Source organism: Suricata suricatta, chromosome 9 (assembly GCF_006229205.1).
Source record: "Suricata suricatta isolate VVHF042 chromosome 9, meerkat_22Aug2017_6uvM2_HiC, whole genome shotgun sequence".
Classification (NCBI taxonomy): domain Eukaryota; kingdom Metazoa; phylum Chordata; class Mammalia; order Carnivora; family Herpestidae; genus Suricata; species Suricata suricatta.
In genome coordinates, this window is record NC_043708.1 from 113,014,931 (window position 1) to 113,034,085 (window position 19,155).

Below are 19,155 nucleotides of genomic sequence, written 5' to 3' on the forward strand. Positions count from 1 at the left end.
TGTATCAATATCTTCTCAGATAGCTTCCATGTTTAGTTCAAGCCCAGCAGTTAATTTTATGACAATCGTTCTAAATTCTTTTTGAGTTATGTTGCTTATGTCTGTTTTGAGCAGTTCTGTAGCTGTGATTTCTTCCTGGAGTTTCTTTGGAGAAGAGTTCTTTTGTTTTGTCATTTTGGCTAGCTTTCTGTCTCTTGTCAGTTTTAAAAGCTCGTTCTGCACTGTGCGATTATTAGTATTCCTCTATAGAAGGAGGTTCTTGGAGTGTCTAGGGTCTGTTGTTTCAGGAGATTTTTTTTTAATGGTGTCTCTCGGTTTCTCTTGTCGTGCCTCTGATTAATATATTCCCTACTCAGCAATATTTGGGGTTTTCCACTATGTGTGCTTTGGGTTGTTTCTTGAGGTAGCCCTGAAAAGGAAAACAGACAGACAAACACACAGCGAACACAAGCACACAGATGTACTGATAAAGAAGCAAACCTAAGGGGGAAAGAAAAAAAGGAACAGGAAAGAAAAGAGAGGAGAAAAAAGAAGAAAAGAGAAAAAAAAAAGGGAAGAGGAAAAAACAAAAGGGGAAAGAAACAAAAAAGCAGTCAGGGATTGAGGGGGACAGTGACAGTCAGAGATAAAGGACAGTCTGAGAGCTTAAAACCTGCAGTAAGGGTTGGGGGAGATAAGGATGGACTAAAGGAAAACTGTCTGGATGGTAAGAGTTGATCTAAGCACAGCAGTGCCTAATTGTTGGTCTTTCCCAGATTCCAGCGGGAAAGGGAGAAAGGAAGGAAATAGGAAGATAGTAAGGAGAAGACAGGGGACAATTAAAAGTTAAAAATATTTAAAAAAAAAACCCGCTTAACGGTAACAAGCAGAAGCACTGCAGCTCTCCAGCGCGGATGGGCGTGGCCTGGTGCAGGTGGGTCGGGTCCCAAGGGCTGCTCTCTGAGGCCCCGCCTTGGTGGATGCTAGGAGAAGAATGGCGACGGCGCCCCAAGTCCCCCTCAGACCATGCGTTCTAACCACTCTCTGGAGTCCAACCTTCTTGTGCCTCGGGCAGATCTAATTGTTTCTGTTTTCCAAGTTCTGCCCGGTTTCTAAGTCCTTGCCCGCACACTCAATATTGCCACCACAGTTAAAATCCTCCGCAGGTGGGCAGCTTTCTGGTCCGGGCGGATAGGGAGTTTGTGAAGTCAGAGTTCTCCCCTGGCTCCACCTGAAGTCGGTGAGCTGCGTGGTTTGACTGAACGCCCCTGCTGAAGGGACGGATCACTCTCTCAGCGCTCAGTGGCCCTCAGTCCCGGGGGCTGAATCTCTCCTCTGCAGGGATTGCGCTGAGTGATTCAGTCTCTACTTCTCTTCTCCTGGTCTCTCTCCTGCCTTGCCCTGCAGTACCGCGCGCGGCTGTTAAGGTCCGTGCGCCTCTGGATACCCGGCGCGGCGCCCCTCATGAGCGACTGTGGGGGAATCTGTGCGCCTCCGGGCTCTCTCTCGCTGCCCCGCGCTGTGCCGCTCCCCGCTGACCTGTCCGCCTCCGGGCTCCTGGCCTCCCCGCCGGGCTAGGAGCGGTGCGCCTGGGGACACGGGGGTTTCAGCGGGCCCAGCGCCAAGCCTCTGGGTGCTAGGCGCTTTGTCTCCGGCCGGCGCTCCCTCCCCTAAAGTCTCCCGTCCCCCTTTGCACTCACTCACTCAGGCAACCGTGAGACTGCTGTCTATAAGGGGTCTGTTCGCACACCTCCGTTCTTGGTGATCAGAGAGCTGTGGCTTTTTAATTCTTCTCAGTTTGATAATTGTGGGTGGACAGAGGTAATGGGGCTCCTTACTTCTCCGCCATCTTGCCGCTCCTCCTCCAGAAAATTCTTAATGTAGTTAGAGTAATGTAGACTCTTACTTAAAGACTATCCAAAAAGTTGTACTTGAAGTTGTAGTGTGTCTAAAGGTGTAGTGTCTCTAAAGATTTAGAGAATATTATTGTTGACAGTTGATAGCTCAAATACTCAAAAAGATTATAGATGTATATATTTAATGTGTATGAAATATAAAATACTTGAATTAAAACTTCTACAGAATATTCATTTAGAGAATATTATTGTTGATGGTTGATAGCCATCCATAGGTGTATGTGTAATTCACTGCTTATTTTACTTTTAGAACCTTTTGCCCAGAATAGCAGCCAAACTTGATGTTGCTCCAATTTCTGACATCATTGCAGTCAAGTCACCTGACACATTTGTGAGAACTATTTATGCAGGTGAGTACCCAAGAAAAATAATCAACGTACTAACTTTTGGTGAATTTTAAAAGTAGAAATTAATTTGAAGATAGGGTTTTAAAACAAGTCATACCTTTGTTTTAAATGGTCCATCTTAAAGGTTTCTGAGAAAAATCTTAATCTTAGAATTGTTAGGAGACCATGACATTACATTCTGCTTGATAGATTCACAGCACATTTCTTTCCTACCTGGTTATTCAGTTCACAGAGTGATGAGATTTTTCCAGTCTTCAATAAAAATTAGAATCACTGTGGATCTTAAGAGACTTAACAGAAGACCATAGGAGAAGGGAAGGGGAAAAATAGTTCCAAACAGAGAGGGAGGGAGGCAAACCATAAGAGACTCTTAAAAACAGAACAAACTGAGGATGGATGGTGGGAGAAGGGGAAAATGGGTGATGGGCATTGAGGAGGGTACTTGTTGGGATGAGCACTGGGTGTTGTATGTAAACCAACTTAACAATAAAGTATATTCATAAAGTAGATTCACTGTTCAGTGTATTTTGTAAGTGGCACTTGGAGAAGCAAAACTTATCCATTTAAAAAAATAGTATTCTCAGTCTTCGCTGCTTCTATTCCATTTCCATCTGCATTAAGAAATTCATTTCAGTGTCTCTTTAGTTGATCTTCTGCTAGGCACACTGCTCTCTAGTGGGGCTAGAGAAAGCAATGAATGCTTTGTTCTTTCTGATTGAAGTCTGTGTTTCAGTTTAATGGTCATTTCTCAAATTAGATCTTTCATCTTTAGTAGAGTTTGAGGGGAAATATTGGTCAAGTTTAGGTCACTCTTACGTGATTGCTAATCTATAAGAAATGTCTTAAATTCTTTTAAAATCTTGGCACATCACTGCTTGTTTTTTTTTTTTTAATTGTTTTTAATGTTTATTTTTTGAGAGAGAGAGAGAGAGAGTGCGTGAGCAGGGAAGGGGCAGAGAGAGAGGGAGGCACAGAATCCGAAGCAGGCTCCAGGCTGTCAGCACAGAGCCTGGCGTGGGGCTTGAACCCACAAACCGTGAGATCATGACCTGAGCTGAAGTCAGATGCTTAACCGACTGAGCCACCCAGGTGCCCCCATGGGTATTTTTAAAGAACTAAATTGTGTATTGCAGGAAATGCTTTATGTACAGTGAAGTGTGATGAGGAAGTGAAGGTGTTTTCTGTCCGAGGAACATCTTTTGAAGCTGCAGCAACAAGTGGAGGTAGTGCCAGTTCAGAAAAGGGTGAGTGTTCATTTGAAGTTTTTATTTGTTTTGTTTCTTGTTTTTTTTTAGTTCATGGATTATATTAGTTTCATGGATTATAAGAGATGGCCTCTGGTTAGCTAATGCAGAGGGTCTGAGAGCTCAGTCTAGGTAATATTCCCCAGCTTATACAAAAGTAAGAAATATTTATAATGTGCCTTTTTCATATCATTTTTGGTACTAGTATAGTTGTTTTGGTAGATCGGAGGGGTGGGAGAAAAGGTCCATTAAGATTAATCTGTTATGTTGATGTTAGGATTTACTTTTCTCTCCCTATTTCCTATTATAATACTTGGGAGGTTCAGTATAGTGAAAGGATGTAATTAATAGTAAATGTTTACAGGATGTTCTCTTTACTCTTATTTGAACCCTGTAGAGAGAGGGTCATTCCTGTTTTATAGACTCAGAGAATTAAATGACTTCTGAAAAGTCGTGTAGCTGATGAGGTAGAGGTTAGAACCCCATGCCTTTCATTCTTTACAAAAATGCCAGAAATTGAAATTAGGAGCACAAAAAATTCATAGTAACTAACAAAATGTAAATTTCATATAATTAATTCTTTATGTTTATCTTAAAAAGCACTGTTATTGAACTTTAACTTTGGTCATTGATTTGTTGTCTGTATCAATGTCCACAGCATCAGGTACTTCCCCAGTGGGGATATCAGAATGGCTTGACCAGAAATTAACAAAAAGTGATCGACCAGAGCTAACTGGTGCCAGAGTAGTGATATCTGGTGGTAAGTGGAATATTGTAATTTATTAATTTTAAAAGATACTTTGATTTTAAAATACTTTGGTTTTATTAGTATTTATTTTAGAGGAGCATAGGTTTTTTTTTCCCCCCATATGTTAAGAAGTTGGTAAGTTGCCATTATTATTTCCATTTTAGCAATTGAGAAAGTGAAATCATGAGCTTGATAACCCAACTTGAGCTCTGTGTTGTACATCTGTGTCTCTGGCACCAGGGGGAGCGTGGTACAAGTCATCTCTTAGCTGTGTAGAATGGGGTTTTGTATCTTTTATAGAATGGAGTTTAGGTTTACCTAATTTTCCCCCCATCTTTTTTCAATGAGGTCGGGGTTTGAAGAGTGGAGAGAACTTTAAGTTGTTATATGATTTGGCAGATCAACTACATGCTGCAGGTAAAGTTATTTTCTTTATAGAAAAATATTCTCTTTTTGCTGGATATGTATATTTTTTCCTTATTATTTCATTTATATATAAGTCACTCAAAGCTGCCAATTATTTTGCTTTCTCTGCTTTCAGCTTTTCTTTCTGAAATGGTTTTTCTTAGTCTCTGGGTAGGATTCATTGTGGAGATGGTATCCTTATGTTTTTTTATTATTTATGTGACACTCTTATATTTGCCATATCTTTGAATTTTTTCATTAAAAATTATTTTTTAATGTCAGCTTCAGTGCCTACTTCTGATTCAGGGATGCCCTTGTTTTTCTCTTTATGGGTAGTCTCAGATAAACCTCTACTAAAAATAGAAGTTAACATCATTTAAAAATGTACTGATGAGAGTGGAATGTTTTTTGAAAAGTCGGAAAATTGGCAATATTTTAGTTTTTAATTATAGAACTACTACATGAATATATTCTTTTTACAAAAACATCTCCATTCTGTCTTCCTTCTTTTAAAGGTTTTATGTATAACTTTCTAGGTTTTTTTGTGTATAACTTTCTAGGTTTTTCCTATGCTTTTATATTAGTATATATTTATATGTGTACTCATAGAAACTGTAATGGTTTTGTCTGAATAAAAGCATGGTATCGACTCTTTATAATGAAATGGTGTGATTTGATGGCGTTTATTTCATTCACTTATTCTTTAATTGAACAAATATTTATTGAGTGTCTGCCATATGTCAGGCATTATTTTAGGAGCTAATGAAATAACGGTGAGTAAAATAAGCAAAGTCTCTGTCCTTGTGGAAGTTACATTTGTATTTGGGTGAGACTAGACTTTGTGTTAGTTTTCTGTGGCCACTGTAACAAATTGCTGTAAACCTGGTGACTTAAAACAACAGAAAATTGTTTTCTACATTTCCAGAGGCCAGAAGTGTGTTGAAATCATGGTGTTGGCAGGACCACACTCTGGGAGCAAATCTGTTCATTTCCAGTGTTTAGAGGCTGCCCTGACGTTCCTGGGCATGTGGCTGCCTCACTCCGGTCTCTGCTTCTGTCTTTATATCACCTTCTTCTCTGTGTATCTGTCTCAAGTCTCCCTCTGTATCCCTCTTATGAGGATACATGTTACGACATTTAAGGACCACCTAGATAGTTCAGGGTAGGCACACTGTCCTAAGATCCTTAACTTTATATTATATCTGCTGCCATGTTTGTTAATATTCACAGATTTTGGGGATTGGAAAGTGAATATATTTTTGGAGCAGCTGTTTTTCTGCCTACCCCAGACACTAAACACAATAAATTAGTAAATAGTATATTAGAGGGTAGTAAACACTATGAAAAGGAGGAAGAAGAGGAGTTTGGAGAGGGACGATTGCAGCTTTAAATATGATGGTCAGAGGAAGCCTTAAGAAGGAGACATCTGAACAAAGGTTTGATGGACGTGAGGAAGCAAGCCATGAGATCTGAGAGAGAGTGTTTCAGGTAGAGGGACCAGTAAAGTGCAGAGGACCTGCCTAAGGCAGAAGCATGTCTGGTCTACGTGATGAATAGTAAGGAGGGCAGTGTGGCTGGAATGGGAAGTGCAAAAAGGAAGCGTAGTTAAGAGATACAATTGGAAGTACTAGACCAGACCAGGCTTTTGTAAAGAGATTGCTTTTCTCTGGATGAAATGGGAAACCATTGAAAGATTTGAGAAAAGTCACACGATCTGACACTCTAGCTACAGTTTTGAGCACAGAGTATAGGGGACTAAGTATACTAACAGGGAGATCAATTAGGCTGTTTGAGTCCGGTGAGATATGCATGGTTTGGATCAGGTTAGTAGCAGTAGATGTGGAGAAAAGTAGTTTTGGGATATATAGTTGAAGGTAAAGAACTACTAGGATTTCCTGACAGATTGGATATGTATTATGAGAGAGAGTTTTTAAATTAAAAAAATTTTTTTTTATTCTTTATTTTATTCTGAGAAACAGAGACAGAGTGAGTGGGGGAGGAACAGAGAGAGAGGGAGACACAGAATCCAAAGACAGGCTCCAGGCTCTGAGCTGTCAGCACAGAGCCCGATGCCGGGCTTGAACTGTGAGATAATGACCTGACCTGAAGTCGGATGTGTAACCAACTGAACCACCCAGGCACCCTGTTGTTTAGTTTTTTTTTTTTAATGTTTATTTATTTTTGAGAGAGAGAGAGAGACAGAGTGCAAGTGGGGAAGGGACAGAGAGAGGGAGAATCTGAAGCAGGCTTCAGGCTCTGAGCTGTCTGTGCTGACAGCTCAAAGCCTGATGTGGGGCTCGAACTCACAGACCGTGAGATCATGACCTGAGCCGAAATCAGATGCTTAACTGACTGAGCCACTCAGGCACCCCTGTGTGTTATGTTTTAATTAAAAAAAAGTTTTTAGAAATGGACTGGGAGTCCTGGAATTGAAGTCCATGAATACAAACAACTCTTCCGAGAGATTTTGCTATATAGGAGAGCAGAGAAATGGACTTTCTTTAGTGGGGAATGGGACCAACAGGGGCGTTGCACAGAGGGGACAAATAATAACATGCTTCTGTGCTGATGGGAATGCTCCAGATGAGAGGGAAAATTATACAGCAGAGGGAGGGGAGAGTTGCTGCAGTTAAGTAGGCAAGAAAGAATATGGGGACAGCTTCAAGTTAATGGGTGTATGTTAGTTGGAGCATATGAAAGTTTGCTTGTGATTATTTCAGTTTCTTCAGTGAAATAGGAAGCAAGGTGATCAGCTGATAGTGATGATGTTAAAGAGTGTTGGAAGTTTGATGAGAGAAGGAAACCTGTGAAATTATAGTTTAGGAAAGACTGAGAGAATTAAAACCTATTTATTCTTTTTTTTTAATTAAAAAATTTTCTTAATGTTTATTTTTGAGAGAGAGATAGAGACAGAGTGCAAGCAGGGGAAGAGCAGAGAGAGGAGACACAGAATCCCAAGCAGGCTCCAGGCTCTGAGCTGTCAGCACAGAGTCCTGTGCGGGGTTCGAACCCACAAATCATGAGATCATGACCTGAGCCGAAGTTGGATGCTTAACTCTCTGAGCCACCAGGTATCCCAAGGCCTATTTATTTAAAGTAAAACCCAGTTAGCACAGCTTGGTGTTGGTGTTTTTCTCCACTTATGCTGAACTGTAGGGGGACAGGTATGGAAAAGAGAGGTTGTTTAATCAATTAACCAGAGATGGAGCTTTTTCTACTTGAGTGTGGTGATTTAAGAGGAAGGCAAGGAAATTGAAGACATATGCAACTAAGTGATTAGAGAGTCATTGATTGTAGAATTTAAGCTAGGTAAAGAAGAGCAAACATAGTGGGAGAGAGGGACAGTGAATAGAAATGTAGATCCCAGTGGGGTCAGAGGATTGTTGGAGTTGAATACAAAGTGAGTCACCTGGAAAGAGTAGGTCACAGAGAGATTGGAAATTGTCAGGGGGTTGGTAATTTAAAGTTTGGGGATGTGACCATGGGTGTGTGTGGCTGAGGACAGAGATGACTGCAAGAAAATTGTTTTAGGAACCAAGAAGCCAGGTGTTAAAATCTTCAAGAATTAAGACTGGTATTGGATAGGGGTGCCTGGGTGGCCCAGTTGGTTAAGTGTGTGACTTCGGCTCAGGTCATTATCTTGCAATTTGTGAGTTCGAGCCCTGCGTCAGGATCTGTGCTGATGGCTCAGAGCCTGGAGTCTGCTTCAGATTCTGTATCTCCCTCTTCTCCTCCTCCGCTTGCATTCTCCCTCTCTCTCCCAGAGATAAATAAACATTTAAAAAAAAAAAAAAAGACTAGTGTTGGAGAAAGTGACAATGACCTAGAAGCTAAAAGTTATTGAGAAATGAACAGGATTGACCTAGTGGTCAATAGATGACACAGCAACCAATGGGTGATAAAATATGATGACATGAAATTCAAAGCTGAAGGCTTTTAAGGAGGAAGGAGGGAGAACTTTCTGAGAGTGTCAGTGAGGTGTCCCACCTGTAGGCCTAGTGGCCGGTAGCAGCATCTGCTGGAGAGGACTGCAGGGGAATCGTTGTCCTCAGGGAGCATCTAGACAAATAGGAAGATGGGTGAAGATTAGGAACTGTGCAGGGCATTATGGAGATGAGTGTGTGGATTACAGAGGATAAACTTTGAGTCTGGGGCTTGTTGTAGTGACATGTAAGTAAAGGGCAGGATGTGATCAGTCCTCACTGATCTAGGTAGTGTTGTTGAGACTGTGAGCCTTAGGAGTTAGGAGTACTGTTTGTGGCCTTCTCTTGTCCTCTGTCGGTGAAGATGAAGAAGATCGGAGGGTCATTCGACCTCTGCTGTGAGAGGGGTGACCTTATTCCCAAGTACAGGGTGCCTTATTGACTCCTGATGAAGGAGGATAGAAGGCCAGTTAACTTCTCATTTCTTCTTAGATAGCAGATATTGGTTAAAACTTATCTTGTGTTATATGTAACTTGTCTTTATCTGATCACAAGAAATAATGATATAGTACCTTTCTTCAAAAGTTGTGAAGTTATTGGGGTGGGTGGCTCAGTCAGTTATGTGTCTGACAGCACAGAGCCTGCTTGGGATTCTCTCTCATCCCTCCCCAACTCATGTGTGCACATGCTCACTCTCTCTCAAAAAATAACTAACTAAAAAACTGTGAAGTTACTGCATAAAGGACCATTATATAATGGCATACCAAACAGACTATAATGTATGTTTTATGAATACCTGAATGTCTTTTTGATAAAGCAACCAAGCAAGTTCAGTCAAACTTAAAATCTTAAATCCTTGCGTATAAATGAAAGACATTTCTTAAAATTTTGTGTCTTAAATGCACTAGTACTTCATTTTAGAATTTTTGATCAGTGATAATTTTTTTAAAACATGGTCTTTATAAAGTAAATTTGATTGTCCTTGTCAGTGTCTTTCTATACAGTTATTAGTGAATATCCCAACTAGTGGAATAAGAACTCTAAAAAATGACAAATATGTTTTCTCCATTTAGTTGGTGCTTCTCGTGCTGCTGTTGATGCTGGCTTTGTTCCCAATGATATGCAAGTTGGACAGACAGGGAAAATAGTAGCACCAGTAAGTATTGCAATAAAATATGCCATCCAGAATTCCAGAGAGGTAAAAACTGTGTGTATGTGTCTATGTGGGTACATTATATATAATTTATTGAATATCTCAGTGATTTATGTTCTATTCAGCATATCTAGACAGTTAGCCGTTACCATAGTGATCATGTCTTCCTCACAAGGTCTGTGGATTTCTTGGCCTCAGTAATGTGCTTTGCAGTTCTTAAATCCAGCATTGTCTTTCAGATATTTTTTTTAAGCTTTTGTTTAAATGCAAGTGTCTTTCATGGGGTGCCTGGGTGACTCAGTCAGTTAAGTGCCTAACTCTTGGTTTTAGCTTATGTCATGATCTCTCGGTTCGTGAGTTCAAGCCCTACATCTGTCATTATTATATAGATTGACCCACATTTGGCCAGTGAGAACCTCTTTGAGGTGATGGTTCCTGTGTCTTTTTTGACTTCCCATTATTTTTTGAGCCCTTTCTTACTTTCTAGCAGAACAGTATGTTCCAGGCTCATTTTGTACTTTTCCTATCCCAGCTCTGGAATTCGTCTTTTCTCCAAAAAGTCCTGGTTCCCTTTAGTGAAGAATAGTATTTTGCAGGCAACAACTGGGTGTTAGTTGCATTCATTGCTTTTGGGATGTTGTTATTCATAAGACTTCTCAGTGAAAAAAGATAGGAAATGTGTGTAGTTATGTGTATGTGTAGGCAAACACATACACATAATTATATACGGTACACACATTACATCTGTTATTTCTGTATATTGAAAACCATAAGGGCAACTGGGTGGCTAAGTCAGTTAAGCGTTGATTTTGACTCCTGATTTTTGGCCCAAGTCATGATCTCATGATTTGTGAGTTCGAGCCCCACATCAGGCTCTGTGCTGATAGTGCAGAGGCTGGAATTTTTCCTTATGAAGTGTCCAATTAATTCTTTGGCCCTTTATTATTGAATTGTTTGTCTTTTGTTACTGAGATGTTGATATTATATATAATATATATTTATATTCTGTAATTATGTGAGCTTCTTATCAGATATATTTTGCACATATTTTCTCCCAAAGCATGACTTGCCTATTTATTTTCTTAATGGTATAAAGTTGAGGAACTTTCTTCTATTCCCAATTTGTTAAGAGTTGTTACCATGAATGGTGGTTGAATTTTGTCAAATGTTTTTCTACATTTATTGAAATGATTATTTTTTTCTACTTTATTTTGTTAGTATGATAAATTACATTAAGATTTTTTTACATTTATTTTTTGTTTTTGAGAGACAGAGAGAGACAGAGCATGAGCAGGGGAGGGGCAGAGAGAGAGAGGAAGACACAGAATCTGAAACAGGCTCCAGGCTATGAGCTGTCAGCACAGAACCTGACATGGGGCTTGAACCCACAAACTGAGATCATGACCTTAGCCGAAGTCAGGCACTCTACTGACTGAGCCACCCAGACACCCTACTTATAATAGGTTATCTTTTTAATATATTACTGGTTTTGACCGACTAGTACTGTGTTGAGAATTTTGGGGTCTGTCTTGATCAAAATAATCTGTAACTTTTCTTTTTAAAAAATACTTGTCTAACTTTGATATCATCATGATGCTAGCTTCATAAAATTGAGTTGAAAGATATTCCGTCCTGCTCTATTTTCTGAATGAGTTTGTGTAAGATTGTTTTTGATTTGTTTTGTCTTAAATGTGATAGAATTCACCAGTGATGCCATTTTGGCCTGGAATTTTCTTTGGTGGAGTATTAGACAGTTAACTCAATTTCTTTAATTATTTTAGGGTTATTGAGATTTTCGATTTTATTTTGAGTCTTTTTGGCTAAGTGATAGGTTTCAAGGAATTGGTCCAATTCTTCTAAGTGGTCAAATGTATTAGGTAAAGGTGTTTATAATACTGCTCAATTTTCTTTTTGTTGTCTATAAGATTTTCTGGAGTGATAGCTCCTCCTTAATTTCTGCAATTGTAATTTGTGTCTTTTTTGTTCACCTTCTTTTCATCAGTCTAGTGAGGAGTTTTGAAAAATTTTTAAGGGGCTCCTGGGTGATTCCGTTGGTTAAGTGTTCAACTCTTGTTTTCAGCTTAGGTCATGATCTCACAGTTTGTAAGATCAAGCCCCACCTAGGGCTCTGCACTGACACTGTGGCGCCTGCTTGGGATTGTTTCTCTCCCTTTCTCTCTGCCCCTCCCCTGCTTACCCATGAACATGCTCTCCCTCTCAAAATAAATAAACAAATATTTTAAAAAATGTTTTTAAATCTCATTCATCCAGCTTTTTTATTTTTTTATTTTATTTTCCAGTTTAACTGCCTTACTGGGTTTTCATTTCCTTTTTAAAATTTTGTTTTTCTTGGGGCGCCTGGGTGGCTCAGTCAGTTAAGCGTCCAACTTTGGCTCAGGACATGACCTCACAGTCTGTGAGTTCGAGCCCCACATTAGGCTCTGTACTGTTAGCTCACAGCCTGGAGCCTGCTTCAGATTCTGTATCGCCATCTCTCTCTGCCCCTCCCCCACTCATGCTCTGTCTCTCTCTGTCTCAAAAATGAATGAACATTTTAAAAAATAAAAATTTGGTTTCTATATAACACCCAGTGGTCATCCCAACAAGTGCCCTTCTCTATGCCCATGACCTCCCCTTCCCCATACACCTCCCCCATCAGCCCTCAGTTTGTTCTCAGTATTCAAGAGTCTCTCATGCTTTGCCTCCCTCCCTCTCCCCAACTATTTTTCCCCTTCCCCTCCCCCATGGTCCTCTGTTTAGTTTCTCCTGTGGATATATCATATTTTATTTATTCATTTGGAATTTGATGGACATTTGGATTGTTTTTACATTTTGGCTATTATGAATAGTACAGATATGAACATACATATATAAGTTTTTGTGTGGACATATATTTTAATTTTTCTTGAATATATACCTAAAACTAGAATTTTTTAAAAGTTTATTTATTTAATTAATCTCTATACCCAGTGTGGGGCTTGAACTAATGCCAGAATGAAGATCAAGAGTTGCATGCCCTTTTGACTAGGCCAGCCAAATGCCTCTGTATTGTTTATTTTTAAATATAAATATTAAAGATATAAATTTCCCTCTAAGCACTGCTTTAGCTGCATCCCACAAATTTTGATATATTTTTATCATTTATTTTAAAAATATTTTCTAATTTACAAAAATTAGAAATATTTAATTTCTAAATGTTTGTGTTTTTTCTCCTGGAAAGCTTTCTGTTATTGATTTCTAATTTTGGAGAATATATCCTTACTATTTTAGTCTTAAACTTTACTGAGATTTATTTTATGGCCTAGCAAATGCCCTATCTTGTTGAACACATGCACTTGAAAAGAATGTATATTTTGCCATTAAACACTGCAGGAAAAAATGTTAGTGAACTTTGAGGAAGTGATAGCAAAACTGTCTGAAACGACAGGGGGAAAAAATAGGAAAAAAATGGATAGAGCATTGATAACCTGTGGGACAGCTTTAGCAGGCCTAATGTGTGTATGATTAGAACAGCAAAAATCTTTAAGGAGATAATGACCACTGAAGTTTTAAATTTGATGAAATCTGTAAACCCACAGAATCTCAGAAGCTCAACAAACCCCTAGAGGAGTAAACATGACAGAAACTACAAGGCACATCATAAATTGATTAAAGAATGATAAAAAGAAGTTCTTAAAAGCAGTAAAGAGAAAAATGTGAATTAAATGCTTCAATCAAAAAGCAGAGAATGTCAGAATGTATAAAAAGCAAGACCTCATCTATGTGCCACCTGTAAGAAATATTTTTTAAATATGAACAAGATACATTGAAAGGGAAAGGATAGAAACAGATATACCATACAAGCAGTAAGCATAAGAAATCTGGCGTATCTTTATTAATATCAGAGAAAGTAGACTTTTAAGACAATGAGTACTACCAAAGATAGACATTCCATAATAATAAAAGGATTAATTTATAAGGAAGACAGAATAGTCGTGATTGTAGAAGGCCGAACAACATAGTTTGAACATGCTTCAAGCAAAAACTAACAGAACTAAAGTTAGAAATAGACAAACCCATAGTCATAGTTAGAAATTTTAACACTTTTTCCTAGTAATTGATAGAATAACTAGACCAAGAAATTCAGTAAGGGTATAAAGAGTATTTAGACCAGGGGTCAGCAAACTTTCTCTCTAAAGAGTAATAAAGCAAATATTTTTTGTTTTATGGGTCATAGAATGTCTCTTTTAACTACTTAACTCTACTGTTGTTTAGCAAACTCAGCCATAGACAGATAAGCAAATGAATTTTGTGGCTGTATTTCAGTAAAACTTTATGTACAAAAACAGACAGCAGTCCACATTTTGGCCTGTTAACATTTACAGAGCAGTGTGCCACATATTTTTCAATACTTTTATGCTGGGACTTCAGTTACACATATTTTAAATATCTTTATATTCTTCCACAGGTTATGGAAGTTCTGTTAATTCTTTTTCATTGTTTTTCCCTTTGTTCTTCAGATTGGGTAATTTCTTTTGGTCTCTCATCAGGTCACTGGCTCTTCTAATAGTTTCTCATTTGCTATTAAAACCATCTAAGGAATTTCTTATTTTGGATTTAATATTTTTCGGTTCTAGATTTGCATTTGGTTCTTTCTGTAATTTTAATTTCTCTGCTGAGATTTCTTATCTCTGCAAGTCATTGCAGATAGCTTTCCTTTTACATCCTTGATCGTACTTAAAATAGCTACTTTAAAATTATTGTGTGCTAATTCCAAAATTTCGGTTATTTCAAGGTTGCTCTTTGATTGTATTTTGGCATTTTCCTGCCTCATTTTATGTGTAGTACATTGTTTCTCAAAATTTTTGTCTTAGGTTTCATTTTAAAAATTGAGAGCTCTCAAAAGGCTTTTTTTTTTAAATTTAGGTCATACTTGTTGATACTGTATTAGAAATTCAAACAAAAATTTTTAATATTTGGTCACTTGAAAATAATAACAAAACCATATTTCATAATATAAATAACATTTGGGTAAAATTAACCAAATCTTCCACAACAAAAATAAATTTAATGGGAATAGGTCCATTGCTTTACATTTTTGGCTTTATATTTGGCTTAATAGAAAATTACTAGATTCTCATTTCTACTCCAGTGTGGTTTTCTATATTAGTCTGATTGAAGTATATGAAGAAAATCCACCATCACACAGATATATAAAGTTGGAAAAGAAAGGAATATTTTAATAGCCTTTTCAGAAAATTGTAGATATTCTTCTTTTACACTATTCCGAAATTTGACAAGTAGTAATTTCCTAAAGGTTATTTGCAGTGTGGAATCTGAAACCATATTGATGAACTTTTCATATTTTTATATTAAAACCCATTGGCCGTTATTGCACTGTGAATAGATCTTTTACCATCTTATAATACCATGCATTGTTTGTTTAGAAAATGCGGGCATACCTCATTTTATTGTGTTCTGCTTTATTGTGCTTCACATATATTATGGTATTTTTTTTAATAAATAAATTAATGGTTTTTGGCAACCCTGCTTTGAGCAAGTCTGTTAACACTATTTTTTCAATAGCATTAGCTCACTTTGTGTCTCTGTGTCACATTTTGGTTATTCTTGCGATATTTCCAAGTTTCTCATTATTTTTGGATTTGTTATGGTAATCTGTGATCAGAAATCTTTGATGTTACTCTTGTAATTGTTTTAGGGTACCATCACCTCACCCATATAAAGCAGTGAATTTAATAGATTCACAGAACACTAAGAAGATGTGTACTCAAAGGCCACGATTTAAAATACTAATAATTTGTGTGCTTCATCAAGGACAATCTTAAGTGAAACCAGCTTTTTTATTTTTAAAGTTTTTAAAACTGAGTATGTGGCCATGAAGAATGCAGTGACAACTTGTTCAGTTTGGTGCAACTATCTTGATTAATGCTAAGGCAGCAGCAGTTTGACCTACTATTGTTTTTTGCATCATCAGTGCAAAAGTCAATACAGTTTTTCCAGGATAAATAATGAGATTCGAAAAAGTTACTTAACACTGGGTATTTAATTTAGCACCATTTTTGTTGCAAAGCATTCACATAAAGGAATTCTTGATGGTTACTTATTGATTCTGGACAAACTAAACACAAAGCTCAAACTCTAAACTCTGTCTTCTCTTTTTGTACCAGCCAGGTGACTTAAAAGCCATTATTGCACGTGTCTAATACGGGTGTCAACTAGAGTTTTGAGCAGAGTATATATGCAGTCTATGATTCTCTGTCTAGAATTTTTTCCTTCCTTTCCAGCTAATGTGGCAGCCACAAATTCTGTTTCTTGTTTATTTCCTCAACTGGTAAGACTGCAGGTTTCTGTCCAAAGTGACTGCTTTCTGATTGGCGTTTATCCCCTGTAGGAAATCTGGAAACGCCCCAACGGAGAAAGTAGATGCATAAGATAGACTCATCTTATTGTGCCTCCCTCTCCTACAGAATTCTCCCTTCTTCACTGCTGCCTATCTTGTCTCCAGCGTACTTAAACACTTGCTGTCTGTATTTTCAGGGGGTTTTATAGTTTTTGTACGCAAGAGGATTAGTCTGATACAGGCTTTTCCCTCAGGGCCATAAGCAAGAGTTCTAAGGCCCAGAATTGAATGCATTACTCCACATGTGCTCTGACGAGTACAGAGTTGGATTATTATCTTCCTAAGTAATATTTTAATTAATACTACTTAATATTATATTAGGTTTTTGGCAGCCATATCCCACTGTTGGCATATATTACACTTGTAGACATCCAAAATCTCAGTCTTCTCCTTTGTCCATATTTTATTGCCTACTATTAAACCATGTGTCCCTTGTCTGATAATAATGAAGTGCTCCTTTGTATTTAAAGCTGAACTCTATTTTATTAAATTTGGGTTTTTGTTCTTAACCATTGAAGCCTCTTGAATTAAAAAAAATTTTTTTTAATGTTTCATATTTTTGAGAGAGACAGAGCCCGAGCAGGGGAGGGGCAGAGAGAGAGAGGGAGACAGAATCTGAAGCAGGTTCTAGGCTCCCAGCTGTCAGTACAGAACCTGACGTGGGACTTGAACCCATGAGCCAGAGATCATGACCTGAGCCAAACAAAGTTGGACACTTAACCTGCTGAGCCACCCAGGAGCCCTGAAGCCTCTTGAATCTTCTGTTTTTTTATTTATTTATTTTTTTAATGTTTATTTATTTTTGAGAAAGAGAGAGAGACAGAGCATGAGGGAGGGAGGGGTAGAGAAAGAGGGAGACCCAGAATCTGAAGCAGGCTCCAGGCTCAGAGCTATCAGCACAGAGCCTGATGCAGGGCTTGAATCAATGAGCAGCAAGATCATGACCTGAGCCAAGGTGGGATGCTCAACTGACTGAGCCACCCAGGCACCCCGCCTCTTGAATCTTTTAAAGCTTGGTTTTTTCTATTTACATTGCAGTCAAATTTATATTCTTTGAAGATCCTATGTTCTTTTTTGTAATAGCTGTGGAAATCATCACCACAGTTCTCTTTGATGAAAAGTAGTAAGAAGTTCCCTATTCATTCAGGTAAGGGGACACAAAGGCAAATTTTGTTATCCTCACAAAACACTTTTACTTTTGTTCTTATTTGAGAAAATGTAAAATACCCAGAAGTTGCCATGAATTTAGTTATACTGTTGAATACATTTTTATTTTATCATTCACAGCAGTTTATACCACATAGATATAGAAGATTATTGAGTGTGTGTGTGTATGTGTGTGTGTGTGTGTGTGTGTATCTGGTATGTTTATGGATTCATGCTTCCTGCAAGGATTAAGAATTCAGTCACAGGGATGGAGAGCCACTGATCGGTAGCTTACTGTTGCAACAAAGACCTCTATGTTCCTTTTTATTATTTAATAAACTTTATATTTGGAAATAATTTCAAACTTAGAAAAAGTTGAAAATTAAAAATAGTACAGTATGGAGGTGCCTGGGTGGCTCAGTTGGTTAAGCATCTGACTTCGTCTCAGGTCATGATCTCACAGTTGGTGTGTTTGAGCCCCACATCGGGCTGTGTGCTGACAGCTCAGTCTGGAGCCTGCTTCAGATTCTGTGTCTCCCTCTCTCTCTCTGCTCCTCCCCCACTCATAATCTGTCTCTCTCAAGAATGAATAAACACTAAAAAAATAAAAATAATAATACAGTACATATGTGTATACATATGTACACAAATTTTTCCTGAACATATGGCAGTAACATCATGACCCCTAAATATTTTAGTGTGTATTTCCTAAGAATAGAAATATTTTTTTACATAACCAAAGTACAAAGTATATTTGGATTTTTTCAGTTTAAATTCTGATTCCAAGTTTCTGTATCATAATGGGATATTCCAACTTGATCATTTAGTTTAGTAACCTTCATTACAGTACTGTCCCATCTCCGTATGGAATCCAGTTTAGGGTCACATACTGCATTTAATTGTCGTAGCTCTTTAGCCTTTATTCTCATGGTTGTCGTAAGGAATAACGCTCACTTCTAAATTACTCTCATTCTTAGGCAGGCCCTCTGTACCCAGACCTCAGGGCTAGGGCTTTCTTCCTCCTGTTCCCACTTGTAGTAGCCAGATTCTGCCTTTTGTCTCTTGTGGGGAGGTGCTGGGTGGCAGTTTGGGAAGATAGAGGTTGAGATATGTTAAAACCAGGAGAGAGATTTTAAAGAAAATAAATTCTATATCATTCTGTTCATTTCCTAGATCTAGTCTGTAAGTTTGGCACTAGTCTTTCTAGGAGCCAGTTCATATTGGGAAACAAGAGCAGTGACCTGATTTACAGTGCCCCTAAGGTAAAAATAAACAAATTACACTTGGGAACATAATTTGGCCTGTTATCAAGATCAGAGAGAGAGATTTATCCCTTGAGCTCTCATAAAGAGGACACTATTGATTAACATCCTCAACAATATCTTTACTATAAATAGAACAGTGCTTTCACAGGGTGTTTTTTAATAATGTCCCTTAGTGTCAGCCAGGTGCCCAGTATTCAATATTCAGGTACATTTCTGTAAGGAGCTAGAATTATTTGGTTTGGGACTTGCTGGTGTGGCTTTTCCAGGAAAAAATTTCAGAGTAGTGATTTAGTTGTAGAGCCCTTCAGATAAATCTTATAAGGAAGCCCCATGCATAACAGGGAAAGTGGAATTGAAGTGGGGTGGTATAACCAAGAGTGCTGCTAATGTAGTTATTTCTCTTCTCATTTTTCTGAAAGAGACTCTGGCCCCTCTGCAGAATGACTAGAGCCCTGAGCACATTTTAAAAATCACTTGTCCAGGAAAAGCTGGATTGCATAGCCTCAGATAGTTCTCCACAAATAGATCCATCTAAAATGAATTTTGATTTTGCCCCGTTAGTATATATCAACATTATCTTATGTTGTACCAATTTTTAAAGCTCCTTATTTAGTATTATTTCCCAGTCT

The 19,155-nt window shown here is 38.1% G+C and overlaps 1 protein-coding gene across 2 annotated transcripts in view; it reads left to right on the forward strand.

Moving 5' to 3' along the window:
- Window positions 1-19,155, forward strand: part of ETFA (electron transfer flavoprotein subunit alpha) — an 86,010-nt gene that overhangs the window by 28,030 nt on the left and 38,825 nt on the right. For both annotated transcript variants that reach the window (XM_029951948.1, XM_029951949.1), the window contains exons 5-9: window positions 2,146-2,245; window positions 3,376-3,486; window positions 4,145-4,246; window positions 4,583-4,651; window positions 9,636-9,718. In XM_029951948.1, coding sequence (XP_029807808.1) covers window positions 2,146-2,245; window positions 3,376-3,486; window positions 4,145-4,246; window positions 4,583-4,651; window positions 9,636-9,718 — 465 coding nt within the window. The remainder of the gene's footprint in view (window positions 1-2,145; window positions 2,246-3,375; window positions 3,487-4,144; window positions 4,247-4,582; window positions 4,652-9,635; window positions 9,719-19,155) is intronic.